This window comes from Stegodyphus dumicola, chromosome 3, assembly GCF_044657685.1.
Source record: "Stegodyphus dumicola isolate Sdum_Otavi_A_Nest chromosome 3, ASM4465768v1".
NCBI lineage: Eukaryota > Metazoa > Arthropoda > Arachnida > Araneae > Eresidae > Stegodyphus > Stegodyphus dumicola.
In genome coordinates this window covers 158573790-158589203 of record NC_140770.1, presented here as the reverse complement: position 1 = coordinate 158589203, position 15414 = coordinate 158573790, and the positions used below count along the sequence as shown (strand labels likewise).

The following is a 15414-nucleotide window of genomic DNA, read 5'->3' as shown; positions in this document are numbered from 1 at the left end:
GCCATTTTGTCACGCATTTCCCGCATATCTGAACAATATGGAGTTGCATTTATTGTTTCACATTGCGGAAGGAATGAGTAATCAGTAACAGCAGAAGAATATCATTATACAGTAATTCGTTACAAATATTAATTTGGAGTCCTTCCTGGAACATCCTTCGCTCGCAACTAATACGACGAAACGTGTACAATTATTGTAGAATGCCCAATTCTCATCCACAGTCACAATTCGTTGCAGAAACCTTTGTTTTCCATATCTGCTTAAGAAAGAGTAGCACATTTCCAAACGCAGTGTTTTGTTTTCAGTGTGTTCTTGAGACACCCACTTTCAAGCTTCCTTACTCTTAATCATTCTTAAGTGCCGTGAAACAGTTTAAATGTGTATATGTAGTTCTTGGGCGATCTGTCCTACATTTTGCCGTAGATCTGATTAGGTTAAATCCTTTAAATTGAAGGGGGATGGTGCACTAGTGGAACGATTCCATTGCAGTGACTGGCAGCTGAATGGTTTGCGTTTAGGTTAGGTTGCGCGTAAACTACAGACTGAACTAAAAATACATTTATTATATATCTACGAGAAGCTCTATTAACAATATAATAAACACAATTCTCAATGAATATTAAATGCATAGAAGTGGTTAATTGAAAGTTATTTTCTTCACCACTATGTGAGGATCTTTCTAGCGGCAAGACTCCCTCTAGACGACAGTTTCAGAGCGTTCTGGGTACTTACTCTGTGTAGAACGTTCTGAAGACCGAATTAATCATACCGTTTTAATTTTACATTTGTAACAGTTCAAAAACTGCGGGTTATGAAAGGACCGCACACACGAATCTTTGTGTGGTCCTCCGCTAATTCATTTGAATAAGTGGAGGAAAGACGATGGGCACGCAGTTTACCTTGTAGCCTCAAATCTGAGCAAAACTGTTCACGCCTCTTGTGAGCTGTTCCTCCACAAAATAATTATTTGATGTTTTTTACTGAGGCTACTGCAGAGATTTCCAGTTGAACTCTTTAAGCTATAGACACCTTAACTGACTGCGTTTTCATGATTAACTTGATATTGATAATATTTTATATTTAATGCTCTTCGAGCGAATGAAGTTGCATCACCCATATGAGCTGTTTTCACATTGCATAAAAAATTTCCATAAACCTCAGAGGAGCCATTTTCTTCAGCAACCAATAGAAAACCTCATTTAATGATCGTTTCATTGCAATACCTAATAATTTTATGCAAAATGATTTTCCAAAATTTGTACTTGCCATATTTACTCGAGTAATCCCCCACTTTTTTAAACTAATTTCACGATCTTAAAATCGAGAGAGAGAGAGGGAAATTATGCGGTATGTACACAGTTTTCTGAAGTTAGATAAGGATGATGTTACATAATTAAAAAGAGTATATTACTGTTAGTTATTATCTGCAATACTGCGTATATATTACTATTATTATTATTCAGCATTTTACATTGTATTACATAATTTAACACTTCATGATTAATCTCTAGATATTTCCTGAATTGCAGTCCGTAAAAGTACCTCTTCATTTGGAATTCGCCCTTGCTATAAAATTTGTGTAACTACTAATCAGACTTGATTCAATTTCAAACTTTTTATCGTACCATTTCTTTATCATAGCCTGGTACACTTCGCACCCTTCATTCTGGTACATTATAATATTTTTAAGTTAAATTTGCCAGTGTAAGTAATGTACCATTGCTCCAAGAAAGTTAAAAGTTTTACCGACTCACTTGAATTCATAATAACGTTTTTAAAAAATTACTGTAATTAGCTTGAACACTGTATTTCAAAAGTGCCCGAAGTTTTCTTCCGTAAAAACGACACGATAGCACGGAAATAACTTTAAAATGTGTGAGCAATTCCCATATATGGTCACTGATGATGTTAGAATATTCTGTGGTAAATAATCAACGGAAATAATCTCATGGAGATAGAGAAAAGGCTAACATTCAATCATTGCAATTACTTTGTATAGGATGTCCTAACAAAAGCGCCAGATTTAAGAGGCCCCCATAAACACTTTATTTTTAGAAAATGGAAAATATTTTTACATGCTTGAATAAGCACATGCTCCAGTTTAAGAACGTCTTGTTGGATTTGACCTGACAGCATTGGTATGCTATCACTGTCAGTTTACTTCGCAAATTTATTGTAGCTTAGTCGATACGGAATGATAGGCAAAGAAACAGCAAGTTCTGATTGTAAAAACTCATCACAAGAATGGTAAGTGTTATGCACAGACTGTTAGGAAGCTTTGTGCAATCTTTGGCCGTGAAAGTGCTTTCCTAGTGAAATTACAGTTTACAAATTTATAAAGACATATTTGGTCCCAGGTTCGACAGCAGACATTAACATCTTATTCAACAGCAGACACCTTGCTCAACGCTCTCGATCCAGTCGGTCTGCTGAAAATATCGCTGTTGTACTGGCAGATATGTGAGAAAGTGATTAGAGTTTCACTGGCAGAGTGCGGTGCTGAAATGAAGTCGAGGAGAACATAATTTTTCATTCTTAAATCCGAAATTTACCACCTTCGAATATGTTAAAATAATTTTCATTTTATAAAAATAAAGTACTTAATTGGGCGTATTAAATCCAGCTTTTGCTCGGACGCTCTTCACTTTTGAAAGAACGAGGAAAATCTGTTTCCACAGAATATAAAGATGACTTGTACATCAGAGTACAAATCTTATTTATACTTTGTGGAAACAGACTATAAAGATGAAACAAGTATAAAGACCACACAGTATAAATATAATTTCTACATCAGAGTACAAATCACGTTTATATTCTTTGGAAATAGAGTATAAAGATGAGACAAGTATAAAGACCACAGATTAAACAGACTATAAAGATGAGTATAAATATGAGACAAGTATAAAGACCACAGAGTATAAAGATGGCTTGTATATCAGAGCGCAAATCATGTTTATAGTTTTTGGAAACAGACTATAAAAATGAGTATAAAGATGAGACAACTATAAAGACCACAGATTATAAATATGACTTGTACATCAGAGTATAAATCATATTTATACTCTGTAAATCTCAGGATAATGTTCTACCTTAACAATATCAAGAGGAATCCATGCATTGCTCGTACCATCCATTTGTATCACAGGTTCTTCTCCATGCAATGTTGAAAACGAATTTAAATTTTAATGTTTTAAATACAAAATTTTGATTAGTGTGAAATAGTTACCGCTTCTATTTAAGTATTACAACAAAACAAATTATTACAACTATTACAACAAAAGGCTGCTATTTAAAAATAGCAACTGTACATGATAATAATAAATGTCTAGAAAAAAGAGTTTAGAAAATCTGTTATTTTTTTTTACTTTCATTTGCGGATAATATTAAAAATTTAGAATGTTACCTTTAAATGCAGGAACAATCCTCCACATTTTGATAGGACCTTGACTGCAAAACTGACCCAATATAAGCTCTAAGTAGTATAGTGGTCTGCCAATGATAAACAGGAGCAGTAAATAAGGTATCAGAAATGCACCTATTTATGGAGAAATATCATGCGTGAACATTAAAAATGTATTACTCACTCTCTTATAGCGAAATACTCTTGAATATTTACTAAGCTCTACCAGTAAATCTTAACTGAACTTTCTGTAGTCACTTGGTATGATACTGTACTTAAAGCAAAAATATTTGCACTAAACTATAAGAAATATTGATATTAGCAGATTTGTTTTTTTCATTCAACAAAATAAAGAAGTGACGCAGAGAGTAACCCAATTGAATTTAAGGGGATTCATACCTTTTGAAGGATTATTTTATATGAAAACTTTCACCTATTACTTATGAATATTATTAAGTGGTTTTGTAGCAGAAAATGATTTTAAGCTGAAAAAAATGCTTTTGCCAGTAATTTTTTTTATTTAAATTTTTTGAAGAAACATTTAACAATTAAAATGTCTTTCTTTAATTAATTTTCAATGTTTTTGCCCCAAATTTTTTATTGTATTTATTAGAGCGTTCTTAATAATTTAATTTTAATTATTGATTTTGCAATCAATGAGTTCGTTTCTGAGGAAAAAAAAGCACATTTTTGTAGGAAAAGTTTGAGAAAAATATGATCTATATCACATTTTCACTTCCAATACTTTTTCCCTTCACTATTATGCTAAACCCATCCTTTTTCTATTAAGTATATAATTTTAAATGAGCAGTAAAAATATTTAATCCATATCTGTATAAGTTTTATGACTTTAAGTAAAAGGAGTTATTGAAAAAACGCAAACTGAGAAAACGCAGTTTAAAGAATGTAAACTGTCTGAATGTATGAAATTATTTCAAATTTCTTTAAAATTTTATTACTGAATTTCAACATATATATATATATAAAATATAACCTAGTACTGTTTAATTGGTTAATATAAGCATAAATTAGCTTTTGTTTAAAGTTTTATCTGGTCAAAAGTATTGTAAAAAAATCATAAAATGCACGTAAAATTTTTATTTATCTGTTTTTATTTTTTAAAATACGTTCAAAACAATTTTAATGCATGTATTAATTATATTATGTTTTCTGAAACACTTATAATCAATATTAATAATATTAATTTGTAGTTTCATTCGTTTTTTCAAAAAGAAAAATTTTTAAATTGAACAGACATAAAACATTTTATTTAAAACAACTCAAAAACATATGTGATTTCTTCTCTTCTTTCATCCACTTGTTTTCGTATGTAAGTTGCATTTAAAATTAATTCAGATGTATTTTAATTAGTTAAAGATATTAGTTCCAACACTATTTCAATAATGCTACAGTCAGGAACTTGATCACTTTTATTACACCACCTCTTTCTTTTCGCGTCTTATCAAAATAATTTCAATTTTTGAAGAAGCATAGCAAAGTTGACTGATAATACACACAGAAATATTTGCTGAGCTGAATACATAAAATAATATAAACCTAGCTTAAAGGTGAAATTTTTTTTTTTCATTTTCACTTTGTATTTAAATTTATCGGTTTTTACATATAAACAGAGTTTACTGATGATTGCAGTCACATTTAATTACATTCCCCTTCCTTTACACTGATTTTAATAAGTTACTGAAACAATTAAGAAGTAAAAAAAATACACATAATTATACGAGAGGTTGTGGCATTTAAAGGGCTATTAAATTTTAAAAAGCCTTTTTATACCATTTATTATCGTCAGATCATTTCAAAATTTCGCTACAAAATTACGCAAGGGTATTAAGGTACTTTTTTAGTAAAAAATTGAAATAACGGTTCTTTCATCGTTTTGGGGGTACCAAGTTCCCTTAAAATCGATAACAAGAAAATGGTGCAGATAGAAAGGGGACAAAAAGTATAGCAAAATTCTAATAATCCGGTACGCTCTATACTTAAGTTAGGCCGGAATATCAGATTAAATTGTATAATTCGACTTTTTTTTTTTTTTTCCTGTTATTGAATGTGTTGAGGAAAGAAAAATTTACAGATAATGATTCTTTAAGCATATTTAAAGTTACTGGGAAATACATTTAATCAAAATTTATTTATATTTAATAACATTAAATATTTATGGATAAATTTTCTTAGCTTTCTCTGTTATCATTCGCCCTGTTACAGCTTCTGTTTTATCATTTTGCGTTTAACTATTTATAAAACACATCGTACAAGCAGATGAAATTAGATTTCTTTTAAAGTATTCCATTCTTTTATAAGGTATTTCTCCCGCCTTCTTAGCATGCCTTCGTAGTGTAGTGGTCAGCAGGCTGGGCGGGTATTCCAGAAGTCCGTGGTTCGACTCCCGGCGAGGGCGTTGCTCATTTTTCATCACTCCTGCTTTCAAAATATACCTAATGTCTCTACACTCTTTTTTTTTTTTATTTTGATAAATTATAAAAGTTATATATTTCTCTTTTAATCAGCATTTTCATTTTGGAAACATTTTAACTAACTAAAGATAAAAACAGGGAAATAATATAAAATTGCGAAAATTTAAGCAAAGGACTAGCTTAAAATATTAAAATGCACGCAACAACTGTCGAGCTTTTCCGAATATTACCGAATGAAATGCTACTAGTTCATTCTACAACAGAAATATCGGGGAAAAAAGCGCCGATTATCGAGTGCATCGCACTATTTCATGCAAGATTATCATACTTTTAACTATATTCAAAACCACAGATCCATTTTAAAATGAATTTTTAAATTTATGACTTAGTATCAGATGAAAGTCATGAAATCAGTTAAAGCTCCCCATAAAATCACTGAAAATTATCCTTCACTGAAAATTATCTATTTTATAAAATGAGCAGCTTGATAAGCACCAACTCCAGCTCCCTCTGTATGCTGCTATTATTCAGTAATTTGATAGCTGATTTCTGGCTCTAGCAGGTAATTGCCACAGAGGGCTTATAATACACTCGGGTGCAAATTTTAAAAATTTTGCAAATTACGTCTATTTTTACGAAAAGCATTGCACCAAAGGTGCTAATTATATTGCCGAAGAATTATGCCAGTATTCAGAGTCGAATACGTAAGCATACACCTACGTATCTGCTGAGTCGTTATTGTAGAAAGACCATAAGCGCATAAGGGGTTTTTAGCGATTTGGGAGTTAGTACTCCTTCACAACATTACCCATGTTTCTCACAAGAGTTGGGTATCTACAGAGCTCAATGTTACGTCCAGTAATGTATTGTCTGCAGTTCTTGGAAACAGCTTCAAAACGGAGCGTTTGTATCGTGAAGACTTGGAAAGGATCGCCCAATATCCAAATCGACGAATGAATGTCGTTATCTGGCACTTTCCACGAGATTGCTACTGATTCACAGCTCTGCTCTCATGTGAACTGTGTGCTGACGCTGCAACCCGAGTTACAAGGTATACAGTTGCCCGAAGGTTTTACGAGATATAGCTATATGCCAATATTGCGTCCTGTTCACTGTAACGCGTATGAACACACGTTTAGTACGGTGCAGACAACATGCGCCTTGAAGAAGACTTCAGTGGAGCACCGTGCTTTCTACAGATGAGCCCGGATTCGGCGTACCTGTAACTGGACAAAGCCTGGAGCATGATAACGTCCCTGCCTCATCAGCGAAAGAGATTATTACGGTGTATTAAAGTGCTGGAGGTTTAACGCTTTGAACAAGCATTATGCTCGACATTTCAGAGCAAAGTTGGCACTGGGTTCCTGTTAATCGCCGACAATTCTTGTCCACATAGAGCTCAGCTGGTGGACAAATACCTGGAAAGTAAGAAGGTTCACCATATTTATTGCCCAGCCAGATCTCCTGACCTTAACCCTATACAGAGTGTCTGGGACGCTCTCTGAAGGGCAATTTCTCTCGCCATCCTCCTTCTAGAACTATCTCGGAGTTGAAACTGCTGCAGAAGTGGGATCGACTGCCACACGGACCCCTCAGCTGCCTCCTGTCAAGTATGCAGTGGATTTTGGACAACCCCACACTATGAGCTTTACTGACAATTATGCGCATATAAAACGACTTTTGAATGGTATATCTGTTTCTCTATTATAAATCTATATTCATGCTAAATTTCATTAAAATCTGTTCAGTAATTTTTCAGATATTCGATATAATGCGCAAATTTTCTTAATTTTGCGACACGAGTGTAATAGAATTTGGCCTGAAACGATATTTCTCCTAAGCCACTCGTAATATTTTAAGAGAAAAATCCCAAGACATCACTTGCATTGGGAAAGTGTCAGGTCTTAGAATAGCAACTTGATAGGCAAAAATCATGTCTTATATTTGAGTTAGTTCTTTGGTTAGGCGAAAGATGGCATGCATGCTCATTTCTAGTACTCCTCATCTAGTGAACGATGATACATTATAAAAATTTTGATTTATAAAAAGATGTTTATTTGATGTGCGCGACTTTTCGATCTCTTTGAGTCAACGCGGTAATTACAATTATACTTTAAGGCAGTGGTTCCACCGGCCGCATGCGGCAGGTGAAACTATTTTACAGGGGTTTGAGTTTATTGAGATTACGGCAAAGTCTCGAGGGCTATCTGTCTAAGAGAGGATGCCTTCGTGGAGGACTTTTTAAGGGAAAATGGTTCGTATACGCTTTTCACACGGGCAAAACTACGAAAACACCCACGCAGCCAGCCCGTTCGCGGTATTCGAACCTCGGACCGTTCACCGACTTTACCGCTCGACCGCTTGTGGGCTCAATTTTATGCGAACCGCGAATGCATTTTAATAATGTATTTGTTGCAAAGATTTTAGTTAATTGGAGTCTGAGTTTATATTATTTTTATTATCATTAAAAACAAAGATGAGTATTGCACCAGATTGTCTATAAATGGAGATAAATTACCTACAATGTGATATAAATCTCGTGAAAAGATTTGAATATGCAGATTTGATTCACTTTTATTCTTACAGGGCAAAAGATAAATATGCTCAGTAGCAAATTTTTGCACAAATAATTAATTATAAGGTATTTTCTCCCTCCTTTCTGCAGGCCTTCGTGCTGTAACAGTAGCACACCCGGCGCGTATTCGAGAGGTCCAGGTTCGAGTCCTAGCTAGGGCATTGCTCATTTCTCATGTACTCCTGCTTCAAAATAACCTAATGCTCTACAGAATAATCGCTTTTTGGGAAGGGGGAATTTTTCATAGCTAAAAATTAATAAGAAAAGAACCCAACTAACCGATGAACATCTACAATCCGTGATGAAGATAATTTTAGTAATTTTCCTCCGAGGCTATAAACTTTATTAGAATCGAAACGCCATCAAGCGTACAGACGTAGTATGAAATAGGGAAATTTATAATGATTTACAAACAGGCATACATATTTTTAATTAATGTGTCGAAAATAAATTTAATAGATAAGAGATTAGGTTCTTATTATTTATTTTCAAGTTTTCTCTCGCTTGGGAAGTTTCCTCTGAAAGCATGAAAAAGTCATAATTTGTTTATTTTTTGTTCAAATTTAAGTAAGTTGTTTAATTATTAATTAAACATGTAGATTTACTTGAAATAAATATCAGTCTGAGAATGTAATGTTTAGCTGAATCAAAGTTTTACGAAAAAAAATGTCTCGCAAATACCAAACTTTACATTTCAGATGGAAAACAAATACATATTTTTTAATTTATCTTCTTGGATGCTATTATAATGGTTTCTGTTTGCTTTGAAAAATATTCAGTGTGAGAACTTTTTATTTAAAAAAAAAAAATCTCGCTCGACAGTTGTTTTCAGATCAGGTATTCGACCCGCGTGCAATTTGAGTTTGAGACCATCGCTTTATGATATAAACAACATTTATTAGAAACTAAACTACGAAACATTACGGATTTAAAAAGATCTCGAAATTATATTTCAACAGTTTCTAAAAACTTCATGAACGAAATTCCCACCTACGCCATAAATGCTTTTCCTTGTGTTACGTAAAAAACGATACATACAGTTCTTATTTTCGAATGTGTTTGCTTGGTTGAAAATAATCGCTTCACAGAAGGGAAATTTGCTTTCAAATGATTCCAAATAGTTGGTTTCATTTTCCTACAATTAAATAAATAGAAATGACTCACCTCCGCCATTGTTGTAAGCGATGTTTGGAAACCGCCAGATGTTTCCGAGGCCAACTGACATAGAAAGGCAGAGTAGAAGGCTTTGAATGCCTTTTGACCATTGTCCTCTTTCTGGTGCATCATTTTTGCCATCATTTTCTTTGATGACACTTTTTTCAACATTTAACTGGAAAAATATAAAAACGCGAAACGAAAGTTACAAACATTAAATTCACATGCAGAAGATGTTGACACATTTTTAGAATGATTTCTATCAATGATATTTAAAACGTTTAAATGCCGTAAAATAAAAGTTTCTAACTACAGTGTATAACTTGAAATGGAAATACCGTCTGCTAGTTTGAAATTTATTCTTCTTTCAAAACGTTGCATGCTTTTATGACTTACCTTACTTGTGTTATGTTGATAATAGCATGAATGTTTGGTTATGAAAGAGATCAAGTTAATTAACTTTCTTATTTAAGGAAAATCTTAATTTTTATTTAACTCTTTTAATTATTAATTTAATGTTTTATTATTAAGTTAATATTTGATTATGTAAATTTAAGTACTTTACATTTCAGATGGAAAACAAATACATATTTTTTAATTTCTCTTCTTGGATACTATTATAATGGTTTCTGTTTTCTTTGAAAAATATTCAGTGTGAGAACTTTCTGGAGAAAAACCAATGCTTCAATGATACTTTTATTCTTTTTCTTTTATTTAAATTTTATCAAGATTTCTGTATCCTTGTGAAGGATTAGGGAACGAAAGCGAATTTTCGTTTAGTCATTCTCTAAGGGTGGCGTTACTTCCGTAGAACCTTCTAGAAAGAAATTGCTTTGTTTCGGTTGCCCTTTAGGACAGGCAGTACGTGACGCAAGGTCAGAGGAGTCTGACGCAAGGTCAGAGGAGTTCACCTACAGAGTAGGTCTTTTGCTTGGCGATTTAAGTGTCCGTTTTTTGGCGGCCTTTAAGTAAGTGGCGCATGTGCAATTAGAGTTATCTGGTTTTTTAGGGTGAAAAGCGGAAATTTGGCCTCTCCTGAAAGGGGCCAAATTTCCGCTACGCGGAAATTTGTTTTTGCGCTAGCCTGGGTTTTTGAAAGAAGTGAAGGAGGATTTTCGGTTATAGACCACTTTTTGCTCGTGTCGTGGTAAGTGTTGGTTGCCGAGGAGTGAGCCGCGAAGGCAAAAGGGGGAAGCTACACTTTATGCTCCGGACCTTGTTGCATTTACATTAATTTCGGAAAAATAAAGGTTCTCGTTGGATAGCATAAAATTGCTATTGCTCCCAAACTAGTAATCCTATCTGCACTAAGGATGGTTTCGCTTTTCTTCCTCGTGTTTCCTAACTCTTTTGATGAGTGCTCGCATGGCCGACCGATTAAGCCTAGCGATTCGTGACCAGTTAAGCGTTCATACCTATTTACCTTGTACTATGAAGAAAGCTGTCTTTAGAATGGAAGCTGTGATCTCAAGGAACGTACCTCGATTGGCATGCTGCTTTTTATCATCAATTAGTGGGTTTCACGTATTGGATATAGGACTTCTGGCCTAATCTTGCTAATTGCTTTGTCATCGTGTTGTCGCTAATGTTGATCCTCGCCTGCATAATGGTTCGAATCCTCAAGTTCTGCATAATGCTTCGAATCCTCAAGTTCGGAAGCACTGACTTTTCTTCGTCGGGTCCTGCAACCGGGAGCCTAATGAATCGTTGCAGCTGAAGAGTCTTTATTCCTTGGCGGACGCTTGCTTCATATCTCGGATGGAACCTCGGCACCGCATTCAATAAACAGGCAAGTCGCTCTAATTTATTCTTCCCACAATTAAGTAAAGGTTTTTGGTGTATTTAATTATGGCAAAGCACACTAAGGATATCTGCCTAAGAGGAGGGATGCCTTCGTGGAGGACTTTCTAAGGGAAACTGGCTCGTATACACGTTACACATGGGGAAAACCACGAAAACGCCCATGCAGCCAGCCCGTTCGCGGGATTCGAACCTCGGACCGAACTACCAGTGTTCAGCGACTTTACCGCTCGGCCGTTGGTGGGCTCAATTAAGTAAAGGACTGTTGATATTAACTGGCTTTAGGCACTAAAGTAACCTTATCGAAGGAATTTATCTAATTGAACTCTAAGGTAATTTTCTTGAAAATTCGGTTGTTTTCTTTCCTTGGTTCTATTGGAGACTTAATTTTTGGCTGAAGACCTAATAATTAATAATTAAAAATGTAAAATTTCTCTGAATTAATTGTTCGTCCTACTATTAATGCATACTTAACACCTGAAGGTGAAAAAAAAAAAGGTAATAACCTATCTTCTGTTTTATAGCTTGTTTGAACAGTGTTAAATATGTCATATATGTAATCTTATACGAAAATTATGAATTACATTAATATTCAAAATTTACTGGGTAGTTGATAACTATGTAAATTATGATAAAAAGACGATTGTGTGAGAATTCCTTTTAGACCTGAGAATAATTAATAAACAAGAATTAAGGTTGCAAATTTATGTCATGTTTTTTTATTTGTGAATTACATTTATATTGTTGTCTGATCCTTAACTAGCCCGGTTCCGGATGTATGAAAACATAACGCATTGACTCCCATTAATTATGATAACGCAAATGTTGAAATAACTAGTTTTATGAGTTTATTTCGGGTTTTGCTAGTTTAGTTAGCATAAGGTTTAATGAGTTACTTAACTTATTCACGGCTTCATCAAATAATACTGTAAACACCAAAAACTCACAATATTACACTTGTCTAACAGTAACATCAAATCAAATTGTAATCTCGTTCTCTTTTGTAGCATAAACTATGAAAACTCTAGTAAAAGAAGTAAGCGACTTATCACTACGTCTTGGAAAGTAAAATAGAGAGTGCGAAAGACTATTTTACTTAGTTAAAAATCAACAGAATGCTGCGCTCGTACTTACAGAACCAGCCGAAACTTAGATCGTAAATCAGAAGTAACGAATTTGAACTTAACTAAGTAAATCGTAAGTTATCCTAAAAAGGCTTCACAGACAAAATACGCGCATGTTGGATCAAAAGCTTAATGTCGGTGTGACAAGCTTAATAACGCAACGCAACAGATAAACTGCTCTCAGGCGAATCAATTAACAAATGTGACCTTCAGCAGGCAGAACACGCTCTGACTTAATTCTCTAAAACCATCCTTTAAATACCACATCTTTCTACATCATTTGAATACGCGCGAATTAGAAAATTAGAATTCTGGCAGGAAAATGGAAAGCGAGAAAGACAAACACCTAAATAATATAAAATAACTGATTAATAAAAAATAAAATTCTACAAATTTTATTTTAAATAATTAAATTTTATCGCTCCCAAGAGGCGAGGGTTACATCTATCGTTGACTGATAGATGACTTCACTCAACTACGTCCCAGTTCTTAAGAAGAATCCATCTGGGTAAATTCTAGGGCCTCTTAACTTTCCAAAAACCTCTCGAGAGGACTTTCGGCTCAACGTTTCCCCACGCCGCAAAGGCACAATGCATCTATGACTTCTTCAGGATTCGAGTGCGGTCGAAGCTGTAGCAGCTGTCTTCCCTACCATCATGTAACAAGCAATGAATTGAAGATATATATTCTTATGACTAAATTCAAACACACTGTGAAACGCATGATATTAAAATTTCGAAGTGCAAAATAAGCAACATTACTAATCGGCAGTTATTACTTTTATACAGAAAGTAGACTTCCAACGAATACCCATAAATGATACGTACTATTTCTAAGGTTTCTAAAGTGAAGTAAGTCGATGCAAAAATCTGTTGCACATTCAGTACATTGTAATGAAGTTTTTTTAAGAAATTTCACCGTTTTGATTGAACACCAAAACCACACATCAGTTTTTATGCAAGTTTGTTATTCAACCTTGCATAAAAACTGAACATATTTCAAGTGCGTGCATCTTCGAGCAAGGATATTTTAAGCACGAGGTTTTTTTACATATCTTACTGGGTATTATACAAGTAGCATAGCAACGCAAAGACGTTACATCTGTTGTACTTGGAAAGACCATTTCTAACTTCTACCATGACTAATGAACTCTAGTAAGTGGTTGAAAAGGGTGCCTACCAGGAAGTTCTTGGTGAAATGATTGAATCATATGCTGACCGGTCCGTGGAATTCGTTTGCCTTTGACGGGCGTTGTTTCTCTGTAAGTCAGAAAGCCCCAGCAATACCTAATATTCCCACATCTTCACAGGTGCCGGCCTTGCTTCCACGGGTACCTGTTGAAAGTAGGTTCCGCCCAGTTCCTTTAGTAATTCTGGTTGGCCATACTACTGGGCCCGGGTTGAAATCTTGGAGAAGGCATGGATGTTTGTGGGCATATATTATCTATGAGGTAAGCGGGCATTCAAAATACACAGCAAACCGGAAGTCCTCTCGAGAATTTAGCATTAGGACGAAGAGGGATGGTAGATCCTCGGACCGCTTCCCTGGGTGTTCTTCCTCAAAAGTGGAACGGAAACTTAACGGTTAGCTTGGTTCAGCAATACAATTGAAAGAGAAAAATAACACTCTTGGAAATCTTACGAAAAGGCTTTTCATCAGGGGAATTACGAAGTAGCTTTATAATCCCGTAAAATGTCCATCAGGTGGAATATTTAAATAATTAGTATTTATAATTTAAACATTAAATAAATGATCTCGAAATTATTTTAGAAATATGTCAATATCCTTAATACTTTATAGACATTTGAAATTCTATAGATTAAGGCAAAAAGCAAGATGTAGATAAACAACATTTGATATACATACTTGGGAAATGGATATCCGAGGCACTGCGAAACTGTCTCTTTCCTTGTCAAGATCATAGGAGCTAGATTTAAAGCTGCCATTAAATGCCTAAATAAAAAAATCAGAAGATATTATGAATGACTAATGCAATCTTTTTAATAATTTTGCTAAAAATACGCGTAATAATGGACACTACTTCAGAGTGAAACCTGTTTTGTTATATCTCTCATTTTTTAGTTGCTTTTTTATCATATACCAAAAACATAATTCTCTTTATTATCATATCATTTTAATATATTCATATTAAGCGTTTAAATAAATCTAATAAATGGTTTCTATAATTATAGATGAGTGAGAGTATGTTTGCGTTAAATTACGTAAATGGAAGCATATTTGAAAAGTTTATTTTAATTCGCATGGTAATTTAATTCGCTTAATTTAAAATCTTTCCTGTACTTCAACTGCTTCGTCTATACCAGTGATTTTAAACCTGTATTTCATGTTAGCCAGATGCATGATCTGAAAGCAACTGGCGGACCGGAACACTTTTTTTAAAAGACTTAAATTTTTTTTTTTAAAATTAACGAAACAAAAAATTTCAACTAAATTTTAAAATTTACTTATTAAATATTTATTAAAATGTACATAAATGATACTAACAATACAAAGGAAAATTTTCAATTTATATTTATTTTCTATCTGAAGTCTAACGATTTATTTATTTTCTATCTGAAGTCTAACGATTTGTGCCTGTAAAAAATTTCTACTAGTTATACTTTGTAAATCAGATGTAGTGGCAGCTAAATATCAAATTTTACACTGATATTTATTACAGCTAATTCCAGTATTTTGAATTAACCATCAAATAACTTATTTTTAACCTTAACCGGCAACCTGGAAATTTTAGCATAATGAAGCACCAACAACTGTCGGCTAGCAAACTAAATTTACTGACTGTACCAACATATGAAATTTTCAAACATTACCCTCGTCACATGGCCTGGCGTATCAGCATACACTTACAGAGCCTCAATCTATTTTTTCTATCTTTTTCCCCCTTCAGTAGCAGTCGCGTATATATAT

The 15414-nt window shown here is 33.9% G+C and overlaps 1 protein-coding gene across 3 annotated transcripts in view; it reads right to left on the bottom strand.

The window, feature by feature from the left end:
- Positions 1-15414, bottom strand: part of LOC118202686 (sodium-dependent nutrient amino acid transporter 1-like) — a 166262-nt gene that overhangs the window by 77064 nt on the left and 73784 nt on the right. For 2 of the 3 annotated variants that reach the window (XM_035374862.2, XM_035374864.2), the window contains exons 2-4: positions 14353-14439; positions 9572-9737; positions 3404-3535 (exon numbers count right to left, since the gene is read on the bottom strand). In XM_035374862.2, the coding sequence (XP_035230753.1) occupies positions 3404-3535; positions 9572-9737; positions 14353-14439 (385 nt within the window). Of the gene's footprint in view, positions 1-3403; positions 3536-9571; positions 9738-14352; positions 14440-15414 lie in introns of those variants that run through there. The other variant, XM_035374863.2, reaches the window with a different exon arrangement.